At 39.8% G+C, this 24,867-nt stretch overlaps 1 protein-coding gene across 3 annotated transcripts in view; it reads left to right on the top strand.

Annotated features, from left to right (window-relative positions):
- LOC147218313 (netrin receptor UNC5C-like) overlaps window positions 1-24,867 on the top strand; it is a 173,827-nt gene that overhangs the window by 119,694 nt on the left and 29,266 nt on the right. For 2 of the 3 annotated variants that reach the window (XM_086174323.1, XM_086174321.1), the window contains exons 5-8: window positions 16,256-16,436; window positions 18,306-18,473; window positions 18,790-18,954; window positions 22,931-22,987. In XM_086174323.1, coding sequence (XP_086030449.1) covers window positions 16,256-16,436; window positions 18,306-18,473; window positions 18,790-18,954; window positions 22,931-22,987 — 571 coding nt within the window. The remainder of the gene's footprint in view (window positions 1-16,255; window positions 16,437-18,305; window positions 18,474-18,789; window positions 18,955-22,930; window positions 22,988-24,867) is intronic. The other variant, XM_086174322.1, reaches the window with a different exon arrangement.

The following is a 24,867-nucleotide window of genomic DNA, read 5'->3' as shown; positions in this document are numbered from 1 at the left end:
TGGGTGGAATCCAGATTTTGTGTAAAGTTGACCGTTTTAGAAATACGATTTCATCGCATGATGATGTCTGTAATAATAGAGGATCTTACACCCTGATTATGAAAGCCTTTCTAACCTCGATACAACCATCCAACCAAGCCAACTTCTGTTGTGTGGTTCGTGAAATTAAATATGACTACATTTTTGCTGAGCCACATCTACCACGATACTGCTTACACACTTGGAATGTATTGAAACGTTAGCTTCTCAAACACTGCCAAAAAGCACTCACTACTATTGACGCTTTGCTGATTTCAGAAGCATAATTCTTTCAAAGCTAGAAGACTGAAGGCTGCTTAAGTGTGATCTGGCAAAGGCAGATAGACAGCACTTAGTGATGAGATACTCCTGTAATGATTTAGGACACCATGAAGGAATAATACGCTCCCCATATAGGCTACTGTTGTGTTTTTGAGAGTGAGACATTGAATGTATGCTGCATACAGCGTACAGTAAAATGCAGTAATAATAATAATAATAATGATAATAATATAATTATTATTATTATAGAATGATAATAATAATAATTATTATTATTATTATTTATATTACAATAGTATCATAATACAACAATGACAATAACAACAATGTTAGTTAAGTTTTTTTTATTGTTAGAATCATAATATATCAAATGGCAAAATACAAATATTACAGTAAAATAAAAAATATTATATAATAGAAAATAAAAAAAAGCATACAAATGCAATAATATTTGTGGATGTATTGCTATGCATTTGTTAATATGTGCAATTGATATTTGATCATTATTGCTTTGCAGCATTACACATTTCATACCTTGTTTGATACATCCTTTAGCAGAATATGAGCCAAATTGGGAGGTCTCCATAGTTTGGCTGACCCAGCTAATAAAGCAAAGCTGATTTTGTTATTGGGTGGTTTTAATAACACTAGATAACTAGAGAGTCAATTAAAAAGGATTAGTATGCCCCCAATCTCAGGGCCTCTTCATGCTTTAATGATTATGGAGTGTCATCAACACTCCTACACTGTATATTGAATCAGCTCTGACATGCACGGGAAAGTGCATGCACGCACACAGGCACGCACACACACACACACACACACACACACACACAGTGGCTCATATTGGACACACAGTCGAAGCATGAAGAAGTGCCCATGACTGTAGGGAATGCCAAGGTTCGCACTCAGATGCCGTGTTTGCACGAGCAGAACCTCATTTGATTGAATAAATCTTGCTTAAATCTTAAGCTAATTTCCTAAAATTTATGCTTTTACATTTTTCTTTACATTTTTCATGGGATCATTTCAATATGGCTCGTTGTGTTTAAGCGACCTAGTAAATCACTCTACTTACAATGAGTTACTGTTCCACGAAGGGGCCGTCGCTGTTCTTAGAATTCTCCTTTGCTCCTCATCCAATTACAGGTGAGTCACTATAGCATGATTGGATCAGGGTCTGACAAATGGGTATTGACTTTGACACTTGAAGTTAGGATAACTCTCTAGCGGAGCTCTTTACACACTGGATGCGAGGGGGACCGGTAGCGAGAGGCCGCGGGGCTCCAGGCCAGCCACCTCTGAGAGAAGCCTAATTTTACTTGTAGCTGCAAACTAATTTTTTCATTCACTACTCAAAACTTTGTAACTTGATGAATTTCAATCACTAAATTATAAGATTCACCCTCTAATCCTGTAACATTGGCAGGCATTTATCAATTAATTAATTTATGTTTTTTTTTTTAAATCTATTTTCAAGATAATTCATTCAAATTGATTTAAAACATTATAGTACTGCCTGTAACAGGGGCTCTTTTTTTTACGTTTTATGTTACACCTCGACACTTTGTTCAAGAAATGTAAAATTCTTTCTGTCTCTCTATTCAGCCATGTCATCTTTTCCTCCCTCCTCACTCGGCCATCTGTTGTTGCCGTTAGTAATGTTAAAGCACTTACAAAAAAAAAAAGAAACTAAAAAAAATAAAAAAAACTGGAGGGTTTGGCAGGAGCAGCATAATGCATCACCATCCAAAGAAATAAAGAAAGGCACAGACACAGAGGGTTCCAACACTTACTGCGCCGACCCGCATCCATTCACAAGTCTTTTCAGTGGTTTAACAAACTGTCAATCTTTTCATCACTGACTCTGAGCAATCAGGGAAGTCAGTCATGGGCGAGCCTCTCCCTTTAAAAGCCGAGGTGATCTCCATAGAATTTCTTTTCCAAACACTTACTGTATGTCCGCCTTACCACAAAACCCCTCTCCTTACGATAAATCCGTTGTTTGGACTATATTCATTCACATTTACATAACTGTGAAATGAAATTACTACTACCATGTTTTTCCAGAAGGTAAGATGCCGTATGCTATCTCAGGAAAGAAAGAAACACAAAAATAACCGAACTAACTGGCCAAAAAATAAATCTCAGTATTGCTTTCCCATTAGTTTGTGCATCCGCTCCGTTATGTTTGATCTAGTTCTCACGAAAGCATTTCCTCGCAATCCTCCAGGCTTGGGACGAACCAACGATCGCACATCTTTCTGTCATAGAAGAAGAGACGGTATTGATATTTCACTTTCCTTTCAGAAACACCAAATGATTTTCAACATTCCCCAATTCTGTTATTCTGTGATTCTGTTAATTCCAAGTCCAGCTGCTGCAAAATCGGCAGCTGTTGGAGAAATGTTCCCCCAATGTGCTCCAGTTGTCCCCTATCCGCGGCCATATATTTTTTTTTTACAACCCTCAATAGCTTTCCCATTTGCATTTTTTATTCATTATTTAATATTGCACATCCCCAGCTCCTTCTTTTCATAATTAGTTACTTGTCTTACATTTGGTTTTGTACATTTAATTAGTCAGGGTGTTTTTCCCTCTTTCTGCCACGTCTGTGTTCTTTTCCCCGTCGACTTAAGCTAATAATGAATTAAGCTATATTATAATATTAGAATAGATAAAAATCAACGTAGCAAATGAAATTTAGCTCGACATATATCGCCGGTTTGAACAAGGAAAACTTCCAGAATATCCACTTTTTATCTAAAGTAATATGAATAAATATGTCTCGGGAGTTGTGAACCCACGGAGGTCTATTAAGTATTAACAGTATTGTGATATGCTCCAAATAATGAACAATATAGAGGACACATGTATGCGGGCCAGCTATACATCTGTTCCTGCCATGTAAGAAGGCTGAAGACAGATTGTCCCATACCTGATCTTAATTCTGTTATGTTCAACTTTACATCTTTCATACATATATCTTCGCGTTTTTCCCCCGGTAAGGCCTTCCTTTGAACGTCCCCGTCTCTTAACGGCAGCCCAGCTGTCAGTCCTGAATTAAAAGCCTCGGTCTTTGATAGGAGATGGGATGCACAGGTCAACCACCTACTCATGGATCTTTTTATTTTTTAACTTTCTTTTTCTGTCTCTCTCTCTCTCTCACACACACACACACCTCACAACAGAGAACATCCAAAGATACAGTTTGGGGTAAAATATTACCCCCACCAATTTCTCCCTGTCTCTTGCTTATAGCACATTTAATTTCTTTCCCTTTCTGCACCACATTCCTCGCAGGACTTTCACTTTCCTTCTCTTGTTTTCCCAGGTGTTGGCTCTAATGGATTACCCCCCTATATCTTCCCCACCTCCTCTTTCCCCCTGTTTTTTCTCTCCACTCAGCAACTTAGACCTGTTTCCCTCTACCCCATCCATTCTTCTTCTCTTAATTGTAAACATTGTATGGAAATAAAGCTGTCTCCTTCGGTCTCCCTTACCCTCTCATTTACTTCGTATTTGTCCTTTTCATTACAGCGTATTCTCTCTCTTCCTCCATACGCTCCCTTTTTTGTCCTTGCCTTCTCCATTTGTTGACATTGCCAGGTTAGCTTTAATGGATCACCCACAGATATCTCCTCCTTGCCTACTCTTCCTGTTTCCTCATCCTCCTCCGCAATAATCACTGCCTCCCCAACTCCCTTTCTCTCCCTCCTTCACCGTTGCCGTGGAAATACTTTTCTCAATCCGGCCCTCTCTGGAGATTGTTCCCCATCCATCTTTTCCTCTCTCTCTCTCTCCACTCTTGAATGTTGACATGAGAGGGTGAGTCTAATAGATCATTGTGAAGCATCTGCACCTGTGTTAAATCTCAGCGGTAAAACTCAGTGTGTGTGTGTGTGTGTGTGTGTGCGTGTGTGTGTGTGCATGTGTGTGAATCCCTACAGAAACCCAATGCAGCTTTCTGTTCAGCACATCTGTGACCTCCTTTAAAACTCAACAACTCTCCTTTTCCTCTCCTCAGCTTGCCTCTCCTGCACATGCTTTCACTTCATCCATCCTCTCCTCCAGATCATTATAGGTGTTAAAAATGCAATGCAGAATCATGCAGAAAGTGTGCTTATGAAAGTGACTCTGTAAGAGTCACTCTCATAAGCACAAGTCACAGCTGAGTAAAGTCTGTGTGACTGTGCGTGCACTGCATCAGTCATCGGATGTATATGTAAGACGGGGTCCGGTATCCCATTATAAATAGGCTTTTGGAGCCACGTCCTAGCCCAGCTGAGTGTCCTTTGTGTCCCAGTTCTGTCTTATTGGGACACCTTGGAGAACTACTCCGGCTATTTCTCACACTCTGATGCACACCGGGAATTCTTTCACTTTTAAATGTGTTTCTCCCTCAGTGACTGACTCCACAACCGGTCCTGCAAGCGGGACTCTTTTCAAGAGCATTGAGAATGTTTGGTTGTCCATACAAACAACTCCTCTGAGAATTCCCTCTATTTTTGGTCCTTTTATATGTAACAAATGACAAGAACGCACCTTATTTTCCTCTCAACGTGTTGTACATCAGCAGTCTCTCTCTATATATTGTCTGACTGAAATAAATACAACGTTATATGCCAAATGCAATTAACATTTCGAGAACAAGTCTCAAAAAGCGACCGCTATAAGATGTGTTTTTAAATCACAAGAGTGGGAGGATTGTTGATGGCAACCCAGTTATGTCACTGTGGTTAATTGGGTCTTAATGTCACTCGCCTGGATCTAGTTAATTAAGCTGTCACAGACTCTGAAATCCCATGTTGGCATGCACACTCAGACGCAGGCACATTGACGTCCAACCTGCACAATCTGCCCAGTCTACCCAGTCCTGCTATGTATTGTACTGTGGCTGGAGTGAAGTCCCCACAGTATCAGTGGGCAGCAGTATTGTCTTAATCACCTCCCAAGTGTAGCGAAATTTCAGACAGAAACACCAGGACATATGGCCAATTAAGAGTGGAATGTGAATGGCACAGATATTATGCAGAATAAAAATCAATGCAATTCACGCCAAGGGTATCATTATCAACTATTTGTCACTGCAATGTTATTGTCGACGTGCATTATGTTTTGTGTTCTCCGCACTGCATGTGACACACTGAATTTTTGCTTTCATTTTTTTCTTGCATTCAAGTCATTGTTCAAGTCTTTCATCAATAATATTAGACTCTTATTCTGAGGTGATATACTTTAATAATTGCAATGATTCGCTTTTGAATATATGCACTTGTTTTTATACATTGAACCGTGGGGTTGTTGGGAATGGATTAACATGCAAAGCCTGGCTATTAATTTTACCTTGCAAAAGTCCAATTTCAATGCTAACAACAAAGCTTCCACTGGAAATTATTTTCATAATCACTCTTGGCATATATAAGCTGCTGAATTATAACCCCATCCTGTATTATAATTGCAATCGTATATACATTTATTCCAAATCCTTTTTTTACAATTGATTTTTTTCATTAATTTTTTTTTCTTCCAATCATTCATTTTTGGGGGGCTTATTTTCTGTCTTATTACGTCACAGTTTCTGCTGAGTTACAATATAATTTGAAACTCTTTTTGACATTGGTTTTACCGCTGTATCCAACCCAAAAGAAAACAGTTCATTGATGGGTGCTCTTTTATAAAATGTCGATGCAACAATGATCGCGTGTTCATCTCACCACAGAGAAATAATTTTGTCTTATAACCCTGCACACACAACATAACGCACACACACACACACACTCACGAGCCTCCTCATATACATGCGTGCTGTTGGATTAAATTTCTATTAGCTTTCCCCGATTGAGTTTGAAGATTGTTGATTAGCCAGTAATGGCCTTTGTTACTGCACTAATGAATTGCTTGATTATTATTCTACTTAGTTGCACATCAGGGGGCGGCTGCTGTGCATGTGTTTGTGTAGGTGTGTGTGTGTGGCATCTGTCACTATAAGGAACAAACAAACACACCATGTTATGGCCAATCGTCTGTTTTTTGTTTTGTTTTTTTTGGCAAAAAAGATGATTCCAGCTGAAGAGAAAAGATAGATGGTGTTGTTTGCCGCCACTCATCTTTCTTCTTCTCCCCCTTGTTTTTCCCATCTCTACTGCTTTCCCACCGGTCATTCTGCTGCGATATCTTTGTAACTCTGGCATCACTTTCTGTCTTTTTGTGTTCCCCTATCATTTCTATTAACCTATGTCATCACTCTTTCTTTTAATGTTGACTTAAATTTCCACTGATTTTGTGTTGACTTGACTTCGAGACGTGGCGGTGCAGTTTGTGTATGTGTCTTTTGTTCATACTGTATGCCTGCATGCGCCTGCATAAGTGTTCAGTAATGGGAACAAGCCTGCCAATTATAGTGATGGCTCTCTAGATGCAATTCCGTGCCAATAATAATGAGTTTGGCAAGTTTGGCGGCATGTGTTTTAAGTCCATATGCTATTGAGGACGGATTAGTCATGTTAGGCTAACTTCAATGCATAGATAAATTTACATTTTAATACTATTATGATAATTATTCAATTCCATACAACATTTTTTGTCATTTATCCCTTTCTTCGTGAATCCCACGGACGATCATGAATAAGATTATATGTGCCGAATTGAAATTAAATGCACGCGTATTGTGAATCTGCAGTAATGTATGTTTTAGGGTACGGACCTGAAAAGCATTTGAAAAGGCCATACGAGGACGATTTCCCTGATTCCCTGGAGATCGTCCTTATCCTGTTTCCCCAGCCTTGCTGTCCAAAATCCTCAGTGTGATTTTACCATGAAATGAAGTGACACACACTCCCCGGGTGGATTGCAGGAATTATTGAGGCGCCCCATGCACACTCATATCCACCCACCCATAGGTAGAGTAATCGCTATGATAGCTCTTTAACCCACTTATCTGCGGTCTTATAGGGATCCTGATAATATAGGTAATCAAGAGGATAATCCTCAGTGACAAACATATTACCGGAGTGATTCAGAGGCCCAGACTCACAGTATAGCTTGATTGCGGTGCAAGATTCCATCCATCTTCATTGTGCTTTTCTTGTTCTCTTTGTGTATTTGTATGTTTGCGCCTGCCCGCCGCTGCTACTTTGAGACATTAACATTTTGACTCAGGGACTGATTAAATCCATAGCTCTTGTATCTCTGTGTTCTTATCGAGTCTCGTACAAGACATTTGTAGTGGCTTTACAAAGGATGTCATATTTTAGCATTAGTCATAGATATGCTTTGCTTTGTTATCTCACTTTTCGCTCTGTGGTCTGCTATGTGTTCTGCTTTTGTGAGATTTATACTGTTTTTCCTTGTGACACAGAGACTATAATGTTTTGCTCTCAGTAACAGCTTTGCATTTCAAAACATTTTCAGCAGTTCTCCAGCGAAACAAAAGCGAGTCTATATCTCTATATCTTAGCCCACTTTTATCTTGCACAGCATGCAGCCAAGTCCCTGTTTCCCAACCAGACACAGATGCATATCTCAATAGATATCAGCAGTACATTACACTTCCCTTTTTTTCCTTCTTATTTCACAGCATGTGACTGCTGAACATCTTCAACCACAATTGAAAAATATATGAAAAATTATATAGATTAAGGACGCGATGGGAGGGATGCAGAGGGACAATCAGACAGAAACAATCAAGGCTCAATAGCCATCTGGAAAGAAAAAAAAAAAAAAAAACACTATGAATATTTTTTGTTAGATTGAAATTAATAATTTATATCTGCATAAGGAGTTCGTTGTGATGCAAGTACAGTAGCACAGGACAAACAAACAAATCTATTCTGCCCTGGGAATCGGTATTCCCTCAGACTTGAGGACACACAGCTGATGCAGCTGAAGCAGAGAACTCAGTCACGACTTCCCGAGAGTGATGGACAGGAAATGTTGAAACTATCTTTACACCTTTTAAAACCTTATCTGGCAAAGAACCATTTTAAAAGTTGTGTTCTCATCATCTGATGGACGCGACAAACTCCACATGTTGACGTTGCTTTGAATTAAATTACAACTAAATCCGGTTGCATGCAGCAGCAGATGTCCAGGCACAGCTCATGCAGCTGTCTGTTAAAGTCATACAGCCTGTTTTTGTGTTTCTCCATTGTTTTTTGTTGCTAGAATAACTTCAGACATGAAGTTTAGATAAAAAGTTACATGTCAAGGGTCCTGTCCTCTTTATATTTCTTGGAAATACATGTTAGCCTGACCAGTTTCTGGCAACCTTGAGTAACAGAGATTCTGTCTGGTTCTTGTAAAGTCCAGATGTGGTACTTCAAAATTTACACTAACTGTCTGATCACCAGGTTCTTCAGCAACATTAGATTAGCAGTTACTGCTGCTTTCCTGACTGTATTAGAGCAGTACTGAGCTGATAAAGTCAGTTTGTATATTTATTAATTCATTTATTCTTTCAGTAATCAGGTGCAGAGAATGGCTAACTTTTCTGTATTGTGACAAACTCAATTTTGAGATATTACCAATCATAGTCGGCTAGTCCTGTAGCTCTCATAGAAGTAGTGACTAGCAATCAAATTACGCCTCACCTTATCCTTCAAAATGGACCTCAAATTATTACTTGCAACACAGAAATTGCAGTATTGTAACGGAACAAAGCATGAAATGGAAAGTAGTGAATAGTGAGCAAATATGCAGGAAATATGCATAGGAGGCAAATGCTTTGAAATGTACTTGTAGCTGAATGAAAGTCTCAGTTAATGAATCAAGCAGAAATAATACATGATACATGAGAGTAATTGATCAGACAAAACCTTTATCCCTTTGAAAAGAAAGCCAATTCTTTTCTCTGAAGAAAAGAAGAATGGACTCTTTTTGAACTTCTTTTTTTTTTTATTCAATCCTGCCACAGTTGAAATGAAGGGCAAACCTACATCTTGTGCTCATGTATTTGCATTCATGTGAAGGTGTTCATGTGTGTGTGTATGTGTGTGAGCATGCTACGTGCACGGTTGTGATTGCACTTATATCGGCATCTTGAAACAGGCATGCATAACGCCATTATTTCAAATTCAAACTGTGTCAATGAAGCAAAGGGCTGTGGGTGTTTTCTGTATATATGTATCTAGTGGTGTGTGGATAAAGAAGAGAGACAGGTGATGTGGGGGTGAAAGTTAAAATAACAAATCCACATTCTCCCCTGGGGTTGGCCTGATCCAATCAGCCACCCTCTGCCACTCACACACACACACAAACGTGCACTCTTATACCAGCTGTGGATAATGATGCGATGGCAGTGGCAGTATTGCCACCACATGTGGTCTCTTTGTCTGAGCCCAACAGAGCGCACATCACTCTCACATGCTTTAACCTTCAGATATCATCAAAGACTGCAACTATTTTCAGTCCGTCGTCAAACCTGGAGTTCACGATGGGCATAAATCTCTTTTAGTTCTAAGCTCAACTTAAAGATGGATTCTAAAAGAAAGGTACGCTGACATTTCAGGCATCTGGAGCATTAGGTCAAGCTCAGTATTGAACCCATAACCGTGCAATTAGCGGTCAGCTTGCCACCTGAGCCATGTATCTCATTTAAGACAAAAGTCTTTATAATTCTAGCTCAGACACAATAGAGGTTATTATTCAGTTGTTTTTTTTTTTAATCTAATGAGTAGAACTTTGAATATTCACAAAGACGGATTATGCTATATGCACAGCCCTTGAAGATCTGCCAATACTGAACTTATCCCTCACAGCTATGTGCGGTCATGAAGACTCTTTTTTTGCCTTTTTTGCCCTGCTCATATTCCCGTGAGGGTACCCATCTGCAGCGAGCAAAAACAACAAAATAATAGCAGAAATAGTTATAATTAAAGAGAAATGAATGCGGCAGTTGATTTCTCTTTTCATCATGCATATCAATGAGTTACATCATTGCTTTTAAATTATGTTAAACCATTAAATTCAGGTTATTTAGGTTAACCAATTTTGTTTTTTGTTTTTTTCGAGGCATGAAAGATACACTTAGACTTCAGAAATTCAGTCATGTTTAAGTCAAATATTACTGAGAGAATGAAAAGACGAAGCCTGGCAAGCAGACAATCTTTTATTTCTGTTTTCTGGCCCCCATCCGATTCAGTCTGATTTCCAGTGGATTCAACCCCACAGAACCAATGAAACCCAATATTCTGTACGAGGCAGGTTGTAACAAAGACTGTGCAATAGACAATGAGGAACAAAAATGCCCCAGGGACTTCCCAATGGCTGTACTGGGCACCCCTGGAGGTATATTTGTAGAGACAGAATTAATTGCTGCCAAAATGGATTGATGGAACCAATATTAACTTGGAAAAGTTGAAAAGCAAACCCACCAAAAAAAAAAAAAGTCAGTGTGATGATGAAAGAGTTGTTTGCTTGCCTTATAAGGACATTTGGTGAGAAGCATTGTTGTCTCATGCTCTGGTTATTCCATCACGTGTTTTGAAAACTTTACTCCGAGGTCTGTTTTCAGCAGACATTTGGTAGATCTCCCATGGGCTGCCAACACCACCATAATAAATGACAATAGTAAATCTACTGTAGAACTTACTAGAGTGCCTGCTTGATTTTCCTCCGTCAGGCCATCGAGGCCGGTCCATCATTCTCCCCGGCTGGTGTCCAGATGTGTTTTCAATAGAAAACACATGCCACCTACAATGTCCATCTGAAACACTGGTTTCTCACTAACCAGGTATGATAATGATCTGTAATGGATGCTCTCGTTTTTTTTTTTTTTTTGCATTTTGTTCTGATGAATTTCATTCATTATAAGGACAACCTTGCGTCTCCAACTTACGTTACCATAGATAGCATAAAACTGATGTCAATGTTGTACCGCACAGTTATTATTAGTCTATGTAACTGTTCTACCATGCAGTCTGTTGCACCCATCGCAGTTATTTTAGTTTTATTTGTTGTGCTTTCTTTTGTTGGGTGTCCTGAATAATTTAAAGCAAAATTTCCTGCAAAACAGTTTTATGTGGCTGCTATATTTATTCCCAGATATGAAGAAACATCGCAATACAAACCTGTTGTAAATTTTCAGCGATGTTCATATCGAAGCATTGTGGAGTAAGCATGTCGCAGTCGGGCGGTCCGTAACATTTCATATAAATGAATGAATAAAGAGATAGATAAAAACATTAGCAAATTACAAATAAATGTATCAAATAAATACATTTTTGCGTAACAAACAATTCCCCCGGTTAGTCCAATCCACCAGTAGATCTGTCAGCCACAGCTGTTTTCTGCCGAACAGCTCATAAATTTGACAACTGTGCGTCTGCCATGGATGATTAAGAGACTGTTAGGTCAACAGAGTGTCGGGGTCTTCGGCGCTTCTCGGGGTTATGTTTAACTCAAAATAGTCCTCCGTCGTCTAAGGACCACCAGCTGCCATCTGCTCAGGTATAAAGGTGACGACTTCATGAACCCTGTCACATTCCTGACACTTTGTTAAAGCTTCTTTTAAATAATACACTCGGAAATCTTCATTCGACACCTCAAAACTACTCGGTTAAGCTTTATGATATCAATAAATAGATCTTGTAGTGGGTGGAGGGAGTGATCGCAATCTGTTTTTTTTTCGATATTTCCTCTGTCTTAGTTGATATTGTTATATTTTTTGACACATTAACATAAGATTCTTATGTACAGTGCAGACCAGTTCCTAAAGAAAAACACTCATTTCAACTTACACAACAATCGTCTGGCACCGATCCCGTTCTCTCTCTCTCAATATTTCATTAGAGTGGATAAGCTTAGATGAAGTTTTGTCGGTGAAAGTTCTCGGTCATCCAGGTCATGGTATGTCCATCTCACATCTTGTCATGGCAATTCCTCTGTGTTAAAGATGTTTCACCTCGTGTTCAACAGGCCTCATCAGTTCTTGCACCCCGTGTATGTGTGTGTGTGTGTGTGTGTGTGTGTGTGTGTGTGTGTGTGTGTGTGAGTGTGTGAGTGTGAGTGTGTGTCACTGGGCAGCAATCAGGTTGACTTGGAGTTGTTATGTTAATGCAGGCGTCATCATGTTAGTGCATGTGTCACTGGGGAAACAAAGGTAAGAATTGCAGCTGTAAACGTGAGTTGAATTTCTGAATTGAGGATTGTAAAGCCATAGTTTAGATTTTTGGAAGGAGTCCGTCAGTTCACCTGAGTTGTGGATTGGACTGGAGTCTTGGTGACCTGGTGAGGGTTGTTGACCTCTCCAGGTGAGTTATAGGCTGCAGAAAGTTCTGCAGGTAGGTGCGCATTGATCTGTCGGGGACGGATCTCAGCACCGATTTATCGTGGGTGAAAGGTTGTGTCGGGGGCCCCCCTTCTGTTCAGTGAAGGTCTCCCCGGTTTGACAAAGAACTTTCTTTGACTCCCCGCTCTGACCATCTGTCTTTCTCTTGCCAGAATGCGGACATCACTGTCTTAAACTTAAAATAAGTTATTTCAGAGTAATCTGTCATCGACTCTCAGAGTCAGGAGCACCTCGGCTGTATGAATTTCAGATTATATATTTAAACTGCACCTATTTCAAAACGAGTATTTCAAACATGTGGTATTACACTATCTGAATTAACGCCAGTATTCAGGTTAGTGAAACAAATATCAGAAACAGATTTAAATTGTAGAAAATGACTCTTCTTTTCTCCTTTTTTTTCAAACCCACATGAATCATATTGGTTGTTTATCTTGCACCCCCACATAACAAATGACAGGCTAACTGTTATAGATTGTTCTCTGCTGGGACGCTCATTGGATTAAAATAGATTGACATGATGATTACATTTGCATGTAAAATCCATATGCCATAAGTTTCTGGAACAGAGGACAGAACTGTACCTCGTCCAGATGGAGGGAAATCCAACTCAATTCCGTATTTTTTTTTTCCTTATTTAAACTATCCTGAGTTACTTCATTGTTCATTGAAAGCATCGGGCATCTTTTAAAGAGGCAAACATTTTTCTGCAAGTCGAAATTTATAAGCCAAATATGCAAATATAGTTGCAAAATTCACCAAATTTTAATGCTACATGGACTAAACAAGTCCCATATTCCCTTTAAAGGACTACAGGCCATTTTAATTACATTTTGAAACAAATGAAAATAGCGCCTTTGTTACAAAGACTAGTCACTTACTGTGGCAGTGCATGCAGAATGCCAAAATGTTTTTGTAATGTACTGGCAATGTTCTGCTCGTGTAACTCGTGGTTCCCTTAACAATTAAAGAAACATTGAACAAAAACAGAAAGCCTGAGATTAGATATCAGATGAATGAGAGCAGCTCTTGAAAGAGCGAGTGAAAGATGCATCATTGCAACAATTTACTGTGCAGCGCCAACACAAACGCCCTTAGAGCAAGTCATCAGCATTCCTTTGAGCGAGCCCTCTGAAACTGTAGACTTATGATTGTGAGATACGCAGCATAAACATTATGTGACAGGCATTTGCATGACCAAAGCTGCCAAGAGACCTGAGAAGATTCAGTGACATATTTCCTGAGTGAGTGAATGCATTTTTTTTTCATTACGGTATTTGTAAACTGCTGCTCCTGCAAGTTTCTCAGACGTGGCCCGATATGCCGTCAGAGGCATCCACTTCCCTGTTTTTTTTCACCTTCTAGGGACTTTCCACAGGTTGCTGTAAACGACAGAAAAAGCAGACTCATATATAGCATACAAGATCTTCATTTCATCAGTGAAAGACCGATCTTTTTACTTACTGGCTTATAAAATCGTTTTTAGTCCATAGACCGGTCCACACCATGGCCTTGGTTTTGGGGGATGGGGGGGGCGATGGAAGCGTCCCTGCTGATTCGGCTCGTGGCAACTGGATTGGGAAAAGTATTTGACTGTCTCGGGGAACGTCACAGTTAATGATTAAGAAATGACACCAAGCACCTCATCTGTAAATTCACCAGCATCAGCTGGCATTTTCATCAATACATGGAGATACTGCAGACCAATGCCCCTTCGAGCATCTTCCCCCTTTATGATCATGTCAATATAATTTTACTTATACGAATAAACATGTGTTTTTCACAGAAAGCATTGGTCCTGCGAGCGAGCGCTTTCATCATGTTGTGTTTTTACAGAACAAGGAAACATTTGCCAGACCATTTGTGCAGTATATATGTTTTTTTTTTCTTGTTTCTTCGGCATAACCTTTACTTTATAATAGAAACCGAAAGGTCGCACAGCATTTCACTTGTGATTGAGAATTCAGAAACTACAGTAAGCCTCATGGGCAAAGAGCACAGCCCAAACTCAAAAGATCACAGGGAAAATCAAGGAGAAAAAGCGAGAGTCCTGCCCGCACAGCCTGTGATGGAAGAATAACACCAAATTTCCTCTTTTCTGCACATCCCATTTCCTAATGTGGAAGGAGAAGGAAATTAAACAATGTGAATTAAACAACGTGGCCAGGATATTTACGTGCCTGCCATAAAGCTTGGACAGGCTAAATTTATGAGGGTTTGGAACAATAAATACAGCACTCAGGAAATGTGATTAGGCTCATAAAGAAGATAGTTTCCCGTCGTCCTACCCTTCACCCAAAGTACTTTGCAAAGGCATATGTTCAGTACATTTCCCTGTTTTTATTTATTTTCTTAATCTTCAACCTAGAATTGCGCCGAGTTAAACCCCACAAAAGATAACTTGGCCTCCCCTTACTGACTCCAACAGTGAGCACTTTTATTTTCATATGTTTATCATCGTTACTTACTATTTATAACAGCACAAATTTTGTGTATTTGATTTGATTTAACCATTTATCATTTCAAATAAAAATAAAAATGTTTAAATAACTAAATAAAAAGTTGATGTAAAATTGTCATTTTAGTAACTTTCTCATCTCTTCATATTTATATGACCTATATTATTTATTGATTTGCTTACTTATTTCAACCTGGCACTTTCTCAGGGCATTTCTGTGTTGGGAAGGGGGAAAAAATATTACAAGAGCCATAAATTAAATATAAACCAAGTAATCCAACACTAATATGGGAATAATTGTTCTTGAATGCCACTTTCTCAAAGATTTACAATAACCGTAATTTCCGGACTATTGAGCACACCTGAATATAAGTCGCACCGGCTAAAAATACATAAATAAATATATGTGTACATATATAGGCTGCACTTGTCTATGAGCCGCTGGTTTCCACGTTGTAACATGAAATATTTACACAGAAACGTTTTTTTTTTTTTTTTTTTAACTTTATATCAAATACATACCAGTAACATCCACAAATACGTGCTGGAAATGCTTTTTTTCCCCCAAACAGTGCCTCTAACGCGGCTGATGAAAAAGATGAATAATAACAAAGACAAGCAAAAGTCCATCCATCCATCCATCTTCTATCCCCTCTTTGTCCTACTCCATCTGATCTTGGTCTTGGTCTTCCTCCTGCGCACTAAAACCATTAAAGTCTTCTTCGGTGTCGGCATTGAACGGTAATTTCATTGGTGTTCATTGGTGTGACGAGGCTAAATGTTTTGGCAGCATGAAGCTCGTTTGCCCGAAAAAAAAAAATCCATAAATTTGCCACATCATTGTTTAAGCCGCAGTGTTCAAAGCGTGTGGAAAAAAAGTAGTGGCTTATAGTCCGGAAATTATGGTACTCTGAAGTCAAAATTGAAAGCCAATAGGAGCAGGGAAACATGTCCATTTAGGCCACATCACAATGAGACTCCTGACATAATGTGAGCACCCAGCAAACAACAAAATGAACCTCACAATAGTAATAAATATTGCAGTGCAATATTTCAATAATTACCTTTATTGGTTTTTCTGGATTATCGTGGGCCTGAAAGCACAATAAACATTCTTTGCAAAATATTTTATAGATGCCATGTGCCGTTGTCGACTCACCTTTGCAACACGCTCTGACGCCTTATGTTCCCCCCTTCTTGTCTTCCAGGTGGAATGGTTAAAAAACGAGGAGATAATTGACCCGGCAGAGGACCGGAATTTCTACATCACCATCGACCACAACCTGATCATCAAACAAGCTCGTTTGTCCGACACGGCCAACTACACATGTGTGGCAAAGAACATCGTGGCCAAAAGGCGCAGCACGACAGCCACTGTAATTGTTTACGGTAAGGTATAATGCTTGTGTGTGTGTGTGTGTGTGTAAGGGGTAAATCTATCATTTTGTTAGGCTAATATTTGAAATACGCTTGATATGACAGACACCAATAGCCACCCAAAAGCGTATCTGATAATCCAAGCCAACCCCCATCTGCCACATGAATTTTGCTCTACTGCCATGCCAGCTCCCTGTCTTTGTGATTGGCCTGATATTCCCTGTAAACTCCTTTGACCTCACCCAATTAAAATTCACCAATCCCCAGCCTTAGTTTCAAATTGGAGCATTTCAGCTTTCCAAATGTCTCAGTTTTAGCCAAGAGTGCCCGCACCGAACGAACAGTGCAGCATATGGCGGGGTGACAGCTGTGAAAACAACAAAAAGCCAGAATTTTTTTTTTTTTTCTCCAAGTTCGTTTCAGTCGGGATTTTATTTTTCACCGTGGTCACAAATCTGTGTCGAGAATTCCTATCCGGCCAAGTGAAATGCCTTGTATGCCTCTTCCTGCTTTCTATCTTTTTATTTTTTATTTTTTACTTATACTGTTTAAGGAAACAGTGTAAGGGGGAAAAACAAAAACAAATGTATAGCGGGATGAAATATACACGCTATTTCTCTCAAACATAGCACCCGATCTATTCACAAGGTGCGGCGTTTCAATCAAACATAACTGCACATGTGTGTGTGTGTGTCCCTAATATGGGGAGCAACATATCGAGTGGTTTGACACTGATGTATCTTTACAGAAATAGATTGTTCAATCTGAGGCTCAATCTTCTCAGCTCCACAAGGGCCCAGCTGACACTGATGACAAGGTAGAATAGTTGCAGCGGAACATGAGGGAATAAAGGGAGGGGCGGTATATAGAAGGGATGCATACGTGGACAAAAGACTGAGAAGATGAGTGAGTGTTAAGACAAGACGAGAGATGACAAAAACAACCGGATGTTTCCGGTTTATATGGGTTACCTTCTCTCGTTCTCGCTTTTGTTCTTGTTCTAATTGGCCATTAGGAGCAGTGGATTCTGGCTCTCTTCTTGTTTGTATTGCCACACTTAGTACTTTACATTTGTGGGCCTGCAAAACAGGAATTATGACTCAGTAACAAATATTTCATTCATTTATTTATTAGCTGTAGTCTGCCATAGAAGACTATGAGCCAGAATGAAAGGACAGGTGTATAAGACAGCGGTGAGACCGGCGATGCTGTAGGAACTAGAAACGGTGACACTGAGGAAAAGACAGGAGGCAGAGCTGGAGGTCGCGGAGATGAAGATGTTGAGGTTCTCTTTGCGAGAGACCAGGATGGATAGGATCAGGAATGAGTCCATCAGAGGGATAGCACATGTTGGACGTTTTGGAGAGAAGGTCAGAGAAGCCAGACCGAGATGGTTGGGTCATATACAGAGGAGGGATAGTGAATATAGACGGATGCTAGAATTGGAGCTGCCAGGCAGGAGGTCTAGAGAAGACCAAAGAGAAGATTTATGGACGTAAAGAGAGAGGACATGAAGGTAGTTGGTGTGAGAGAGGAGGATACAAAGAACAGGGCTAGATGGAGAAGGTTGAAAGGAAAAGAAGATTCATCAGCTGTACCCCTTATCCTTCGCTCAGTCGCAGTGAGGGGGGTTGGAGTCCATCACTGCTGTTACTGGACGGAGGACGGGGTTCACCCGAGACCGACCACCGGTCGATCGCGTCACCGAGAGACATACGACCATTCGATAGTTAATTCACGTGGCTGCGCAGTTTAGGGTCAATACGGCAACATACAAGTTGTAAATGTGTGCCTGTTCAATGTCTGTGCCGTGAATGTTGCAGGGGGACGAGAATGAGTGAAAAAAACTGAACATGAGACACAATCCCCGTTTTTCAATAGTGAATGGCGGATGGTCAACATGGACGGAATGGTCGGTGTGCAACAGCCGCTGCGGACGAGGCTTTCAGAAGCGGACGAGAAGCTGCACCAACCCCGCCCCTCTCAACGGAGGACTTCCCTGTGATGGACAGGCCATCCAGAAGCTGCCCTGTACCACTCTGTGCACTGGTAAAAAAAAATAATAATTTGGTGTTCTCTGTTATTATGTTGCCGTTGTGATTCCAGTACATCCTGTTTGTGATATATATATATATATATATATATATATATATATATATACTTTTTTTATATATATACTTTTTTTGTCCTTACTCAACACCGCTCCTATCCACTCCGACTGCAATTGTACAGCGTCAAATTCTCCTCGGTGCTGTCAAAATCCGACTGCCTGTTTTAACATGTATTTCATCCTGTATGCCCATTAACGTCCTAATACTAAGTGTGATTTTTTTTCTTCTTCTCCTTACCTTCTGTAACACTCCAGTGGACGGTGTGTGGAATGAATGGAGTAAGTGGTCAGCCTGCGGCACGGAATGCACCCAGTGGAGGAGAAGGGAATGCAATAACCCGGCACCAAAAAATGGAGGGAAGGACTGCGAAGGTCTCGTTCTCCAGTCTCAGAACTGCACGGATGGACTTTGTATGCAAAGTAAGTTAAAGCTCAACTATGACAAACATAAGTCTACAAAATGGTTGTTCCAGTTTGAGCGAACGCCTCGCCGTGGCTGTTTCAGGCGACGGTTGACTTTATCTCGAGTTAGCTCCAGATTAGGCGGACCATGAGGGTTGCAACGCATAATTAAATTTCTAGCCATGGGACAAAAGCAATAGTAGGTGAAAAGCAAGAATTTGCATTGGTACAGAGAAAAACCTCACTGACACGATTCTTAACCGTGATTTTCTTTTTTAAAATAATCTTAGCAGCAGCACTTGTGTTATTTTGCAATTTAAGAAAATAGCAAACAACAATTTCAGCCCAGATAATCACCCCCACGGTTTGTCTGAACATAAATCAAATTACTGACACTGCCGGAGCTGCTGAGCCAAACCATTTCAAGCTTGCAAATTCACTAAAATGTTATGTTCTGAAAACACGCCTCTGTTTATTCTGTAGGATGCGAATGAAAAGAAAACCCATCTCGCTATAGAATCACCTGTGGATGCACACGCAGCCAACTTGGGCCATATTCATCCTGTTTTTCCCTATTATTCTCTTTTTTTTTTCAACATTCCTCCTCCAGATGCTCCCACTGCTCAGTTCCACCCCTCAACGCCTACTTCCTACAATCACTTCTCTTTGCATTCAGTCTGCGATCCTCATCGCCATATATTTTTCCCACTGCTTCTTATTCTCCCGTGACCCTCCGGTGTTGTACCGTTCTAAAGCGACCCTCCTGCCCCTGCGTCTTCTTTTTGTAGTGATTTTTCCCCGGCTGTGTTTGTGCACATGGCGGGTGATTTATGGGAAGTTTGGGCGAATATCATATTGATTATCCTCAGTTTTTCCCATCTTTATGTCCTTTACTCGAGTCAAACCCCTCTAGTTTTATTACAAAGCAACGGTGAATAATAAGATGGCAGTGTAACAGATTTCGATTTTGATGAAACACATGCAAACACACACACAGACACTGGAAATATGCTCTGAGTCACAGTGGCGAATATAGGAACAGCCATTCTAATGTAGAGCCAATTATATTTGTTTGCTTCTAGGGATACCTTGCTTTTCCTCCCATTGCTGGGAATATCTAAAACTCAAACATCATGGACCTCAATCGGATTTGTTAAACTAATGGAAAAACAAATATCTTTTAAATACATTTAAGGATTAATTACCTCCAATAAACATATTTCACCTGGATGTTCTGCCACCGTTAAAATCTTTGTTTCGGCACCCTTCGCAAATAAAGACATTCAGCCGTCTGAAGTGCATGAAGGGTTCTATCCCAAGATTTATTGGGATTGAACTCTGTCGGATAAAAGCTTTTATGCGCTGCGTGCATCTCCTCATTTGACTCAGCAGCCAAAACATGTCAGGTAGTGCCTTTAGCTGATGCAATGTTTCAACCACAGAGGGAGTCCTTCAGGTCGAAGCCATGAACACACCTGCATTTAACACCTGTGATCTCCTTTATAAGCCTAAATGGGTCCTCTGACATTTTGAGAAATGTATCGCTCTATTTTCTATTAATCCCGCTGGCTGCGGTGGAGCAAACCTGATCTGTAGTTGTAGTAAGACACAGCAGATAACCAAAGAAAATAATTGGAAATTTGTATACTCAATACCTAATGTGAATACTATATTTATGATCACACTGTAGCACAAAGTGCTTAAGTACTTGTGTGTATATAGTGCCGGTGTTACATATAACACATATAACATTCATTAACTTCTTTAGTTACGTGACCCAGATCGTCCGAAGCTGAATAATTCATAGCCGTAGTACATAGTTTCGGAAACTAAATGCATTGTAGGTCCAACGCAGATTTGATTCTCGCAACTGCTTGAGTGCAAATGCAATAGTATGTCTGCCACCTGCCGTAAAAAAAAAAAATTAAATTATATCCAAAACAGGATAAACAGAAAATTGCTTTTCATACCAGTCCCCCTGCTGTCGGGACAGGACAGATGCATTTTAACACAGTTTATTAGTAACTTTTAATAGTGTTTTAAATTTGATCCGGCATTTAATTTTGATTCATTTAATTTGATTTAAATGCATCAATTCATTTTATGATGAATGCATTTATTTATGCATCTGTTCCAAATCAGTGTTTTTCCAGACCGCTCGAGCCCCGCATACCGTGAAGGGTATGTTGTTTTCACCATGTACATTCAGACCTAGATGTCCCGCCAGTCATTTACAGAAATAACAGCGTAGGCAGGGCTCCACCCTGTCCTCCGGCGGTGTGTTACATCCTGTGCTTCTGGGCAAATGATCCATCAGAAGGATTTCCCGGAGCCTGTGACGTATGGCCGCTGCATCGCAGATAAACCATAGATTTAGGCTCATTTCCCCTGATTGATTTTCTGTCTTTACAATGGGTCTACAGATGTGGTTTTTATGTCGGTACTAATGTTTCAACTGCTTCCTGTAGAATTAACAAGAGTCTATGATGTGTGTGTGTGTGTGTGCGTGTGCGAATGTGTGTGTGTGAGAGAACGAAAAGGCTCAAGCATTGATGCAATCTGTCAGTAAAGTGTATAAAAAAGGGTTTTAGGGTCACTTCTGTTCTTTAAGATATATTTTATGGAAATATAATGAAAAAATAATACCCTTCCCTTTTTTTGTTGCTTTTGTTTGCCGCCTCTAAATCTGAAACTGTTTTTCCATAACTCCCCTAAAAGCATATCAATCGATCAATGAATCAATACCCCCAGACCGGTATAAATGAGTAAAATATGGCAGAGTGTAGATCTCCCTCGCAGTAACTTTTAGGCTCTCAGGGTCATTAATGAACTAATAGATCACTTTAAGTGCTGACGGGTGCTTATGTTTTACATAGTGTTCCATAATTGACTACTTGCTCAAAATGCATCGTCCTCCTCCTCCTCTTTCTCCCTCTCTCTCTCTCTCTCTCCAATGATCTCTCTACCTTTTTTCTAAAGTTGTCCTGCCAAATCCTGAGAGGTAGAAATCCATTTGACCTCACTCCCGCCCTGCACGGAGAGCCTCATCTCTCTTTGTGTTTATGTGCTTATCTGGAGTTACATCAGTGTGAGTCTGTATACAAGCGTGCGAGCGCGTGTGTGTCTGTTTGCGATAGAAGTTGTAGGTATTTCAGACTTTTTTAAAGTTGTTTTATATCTTTTGGCCTATTGACATTTTGCTGACACATCGATCAGAATTCTTGGAACAGAGCCCCGTGGTGTCGTCCTCGCGAGCGTGACATTTCACTCGCTTCTTACCCCGAGTGTTTGTACGTATGTGTGTGTGTGTGTTGGTGAACGTGTACGTTTGGCACAAATCAATTCTGCTGCAAAGTCTATAACAGGACAATAATCAATACAGATACTCTCTGTCTTCTAACTTCTTCGTATTAGTTTAACTTATATATCATAATTGCCTGCAATAAATATCTATCTAAGAAGGCTGTTTTAGAGCGCCGACCAGTCTACTCCTTTTTGAAATACTGTTTTCTTTTCTCCATTAGTTTTATTTCCCCGCTGCATTTATAACATCTCTGTTAAACTCACCTCTGCACTATTTGTGCTGAAACACACACTGAAGACTTAATGGAAAGAATGAAAATAACTATAAGGAACATTTTAATTGAAAAAAAAGTGTGTTTGTCAATTTTTCTTTCCCCGCCAAGGTCGCCAGGCTGCGGCTGCATTGTCAAAATAACTTATTAAGAACTTCCTCATAATACTCAGTTCGTACACAAAAGCGCCACAACAATGAATTTCTAATAAAAGAGAAATTACTAGATCGGATCACACCGTGATTTTTAATATAAACGTGTAAAAGAATTAACACCAAATTGGGAAACATAATCTCCGTCATTTAATTTAGTTTCTAAAATGTGCCGCCCCTCCTTTATTTCTCTCATCTGTTTGTTTTGTGTTTTGTTCCCCAACCTCGCCATCCATTGCATCATCCCCCTTTTTCTCTTGTTTCAAGGTTCATTGTTTCAGAAGTCCACTGAGCCCAAAGAAAACAATGATTTGGGATTCACATGTAAGTTGACGCTTTATGATTTATCACCATCCATTCACCCTCTGCCTCACTCATCTTGATATTTCTTCCATTGATTGAACGTTGACCTTTAGATTATTGTGTCTGCCTTGTTTTTACATGCCAGTCTGAGAAATGTGATAGGTGCTTTGCTCTTGTCATATTTTTTCTATCCTTGATGCTGCTTCTTTTTCCAAAGAAAAAAAGAGACCCCGTTGAACAAAGGACCTCAAACAGGAGCTGCAAATCCAAAAGTAGATTCATCTTTCTTCACGGGTACCATAATAGAAATGTTGCATTCAACTTTCCCTTATGCTTAATAAAATGTGACGCCTATACAGTATATATTTTATTAGATTACTACATTTTTTGTTGCATATTAATGAAAAAAGAATGCGTGTTTCAAACCGCCAGTTAACCACCTTAATTTTTAGTCTCCCCCTCTTCTGTTGAAACAGAAAAAATCTATAATTATGATGTCATAAGATATGGCTATAACTCACAGAACACATTTTTATAGTTTTGTGGATTGTCATTATCATCACTTCTGCTCATACAATATCTGTTACTTTCCCATGCTATAGATTGTCTTCTTAGTGGATAGAGATTCACTCAGTCCTGAGTTTCCAGTTTTCCGCATCGTAGAGTCGTATGTTCTGTGCCTCTTCGAGTAGCATCGATGATAAAGCCAAGTGCGCCACGATCCACTCCCCGCTTCCCCGCACCTTCAAGGTCTCATTGAAATAAGGTCACCTTTTGTTGCGAAATCCAAACGTGTCAAGGATGCCAAATGATAAAATGTCAAATTTCAGACCGAACAATTACCGTCAACAAACCGATACATTCGCCGATAGATCATCCGTGACCGAGATGTAAACCGTTTGGTCCTATTTGAATGTAACGTCACCTCCCTGCGTCGTGGCCGAGTGGTGACAGATTCCTTTAATTAACTTGATTCGTTCTTTCTGACAACTGAATGGCAGTTAATCGTTTCAGCGCCAGTTCACTTGATGCAGCTGTGGTCACTTTGGAGGGGAGCCAGCTTCTGTAAATCCCTGCCAAAGTAGGCGTTTTGCCTCTGTTCGGAACACTCGCCCCGTGTTTACAAGGAACTGAATCACTCGGAATAAGCTCCGTCCGTAGATTGAAAAAAAATAAGGATATATGTACATTCTGCTTTATTTCATAAGAATCGGTGACTGGTCAATCATCACTTTGTCATCCGCTCATGTGAAATAATAATTACATAAAGACAAAGCATCGCCTCATGATGGTGGCGCCTCTTTAAAAAAGGCCGTGAAAAGATTGATTGAATATATTTTCGGGGAGGGATTGACCGAATGTGAATATATGTTTAATATGACTATATGAATAGTTTGAATGAGGAAAAAAAAGGAAAAATTATAATTGTCTGTAACTTATGTGTGCGCCTCTCTTTTTTGAGGCATCACTCTCAAGTTCACTGTTTTTCTCCAAAAGTACATAACAAGAGATTTATAAAAATAAGAGGAAGAGGGAGGGGACATTTTGCACTTTTTATCGCAATGCATCAGATTTTTCATCAATGCTCGAGCCCACATTTTATAACTTCTAAGCAATCACATGTGTTCTGTTATGTTTGTATACATAGCATTGAGACTCCTCAAAAAGGTTAAAGACAGTCCTCTATGAGCAGAGCACAACTACAATCAGCAAACTTTCTTATGAGCGTAATGTAATTAACAGAAAAAACCAAGAGACGCTTTGCTTATATGTAGTTTAAATCAAATATAACCTTTTAGCGGAAGCTTTTAAGCAGACATCGACATACAACTGTAATTAATCTGTGAGTGAACAACATAATGGAGGTTTAATTAGTTACATAAACTCCACTGACTCCGAGC

Source organism: Fistularia commersonii, chromosome 26 (genome assembly GCF_037954325.1).
Source record: "Fistularia commersonii isolate RoL2024-O1a breed Wild chromosome 26, RoL_Fcom_v1.0, whole genome shotgun sequence".
Lineage (NCBI taxonomy): Eukaryota > Metazoa > Chordata > Actinopteri > Syngnathiformes > Fistulariidae > Fistularia > Fistularia commersonii.
This window is presented reverse-complemented; position numbering and strand designations above follow the sequence as displayed.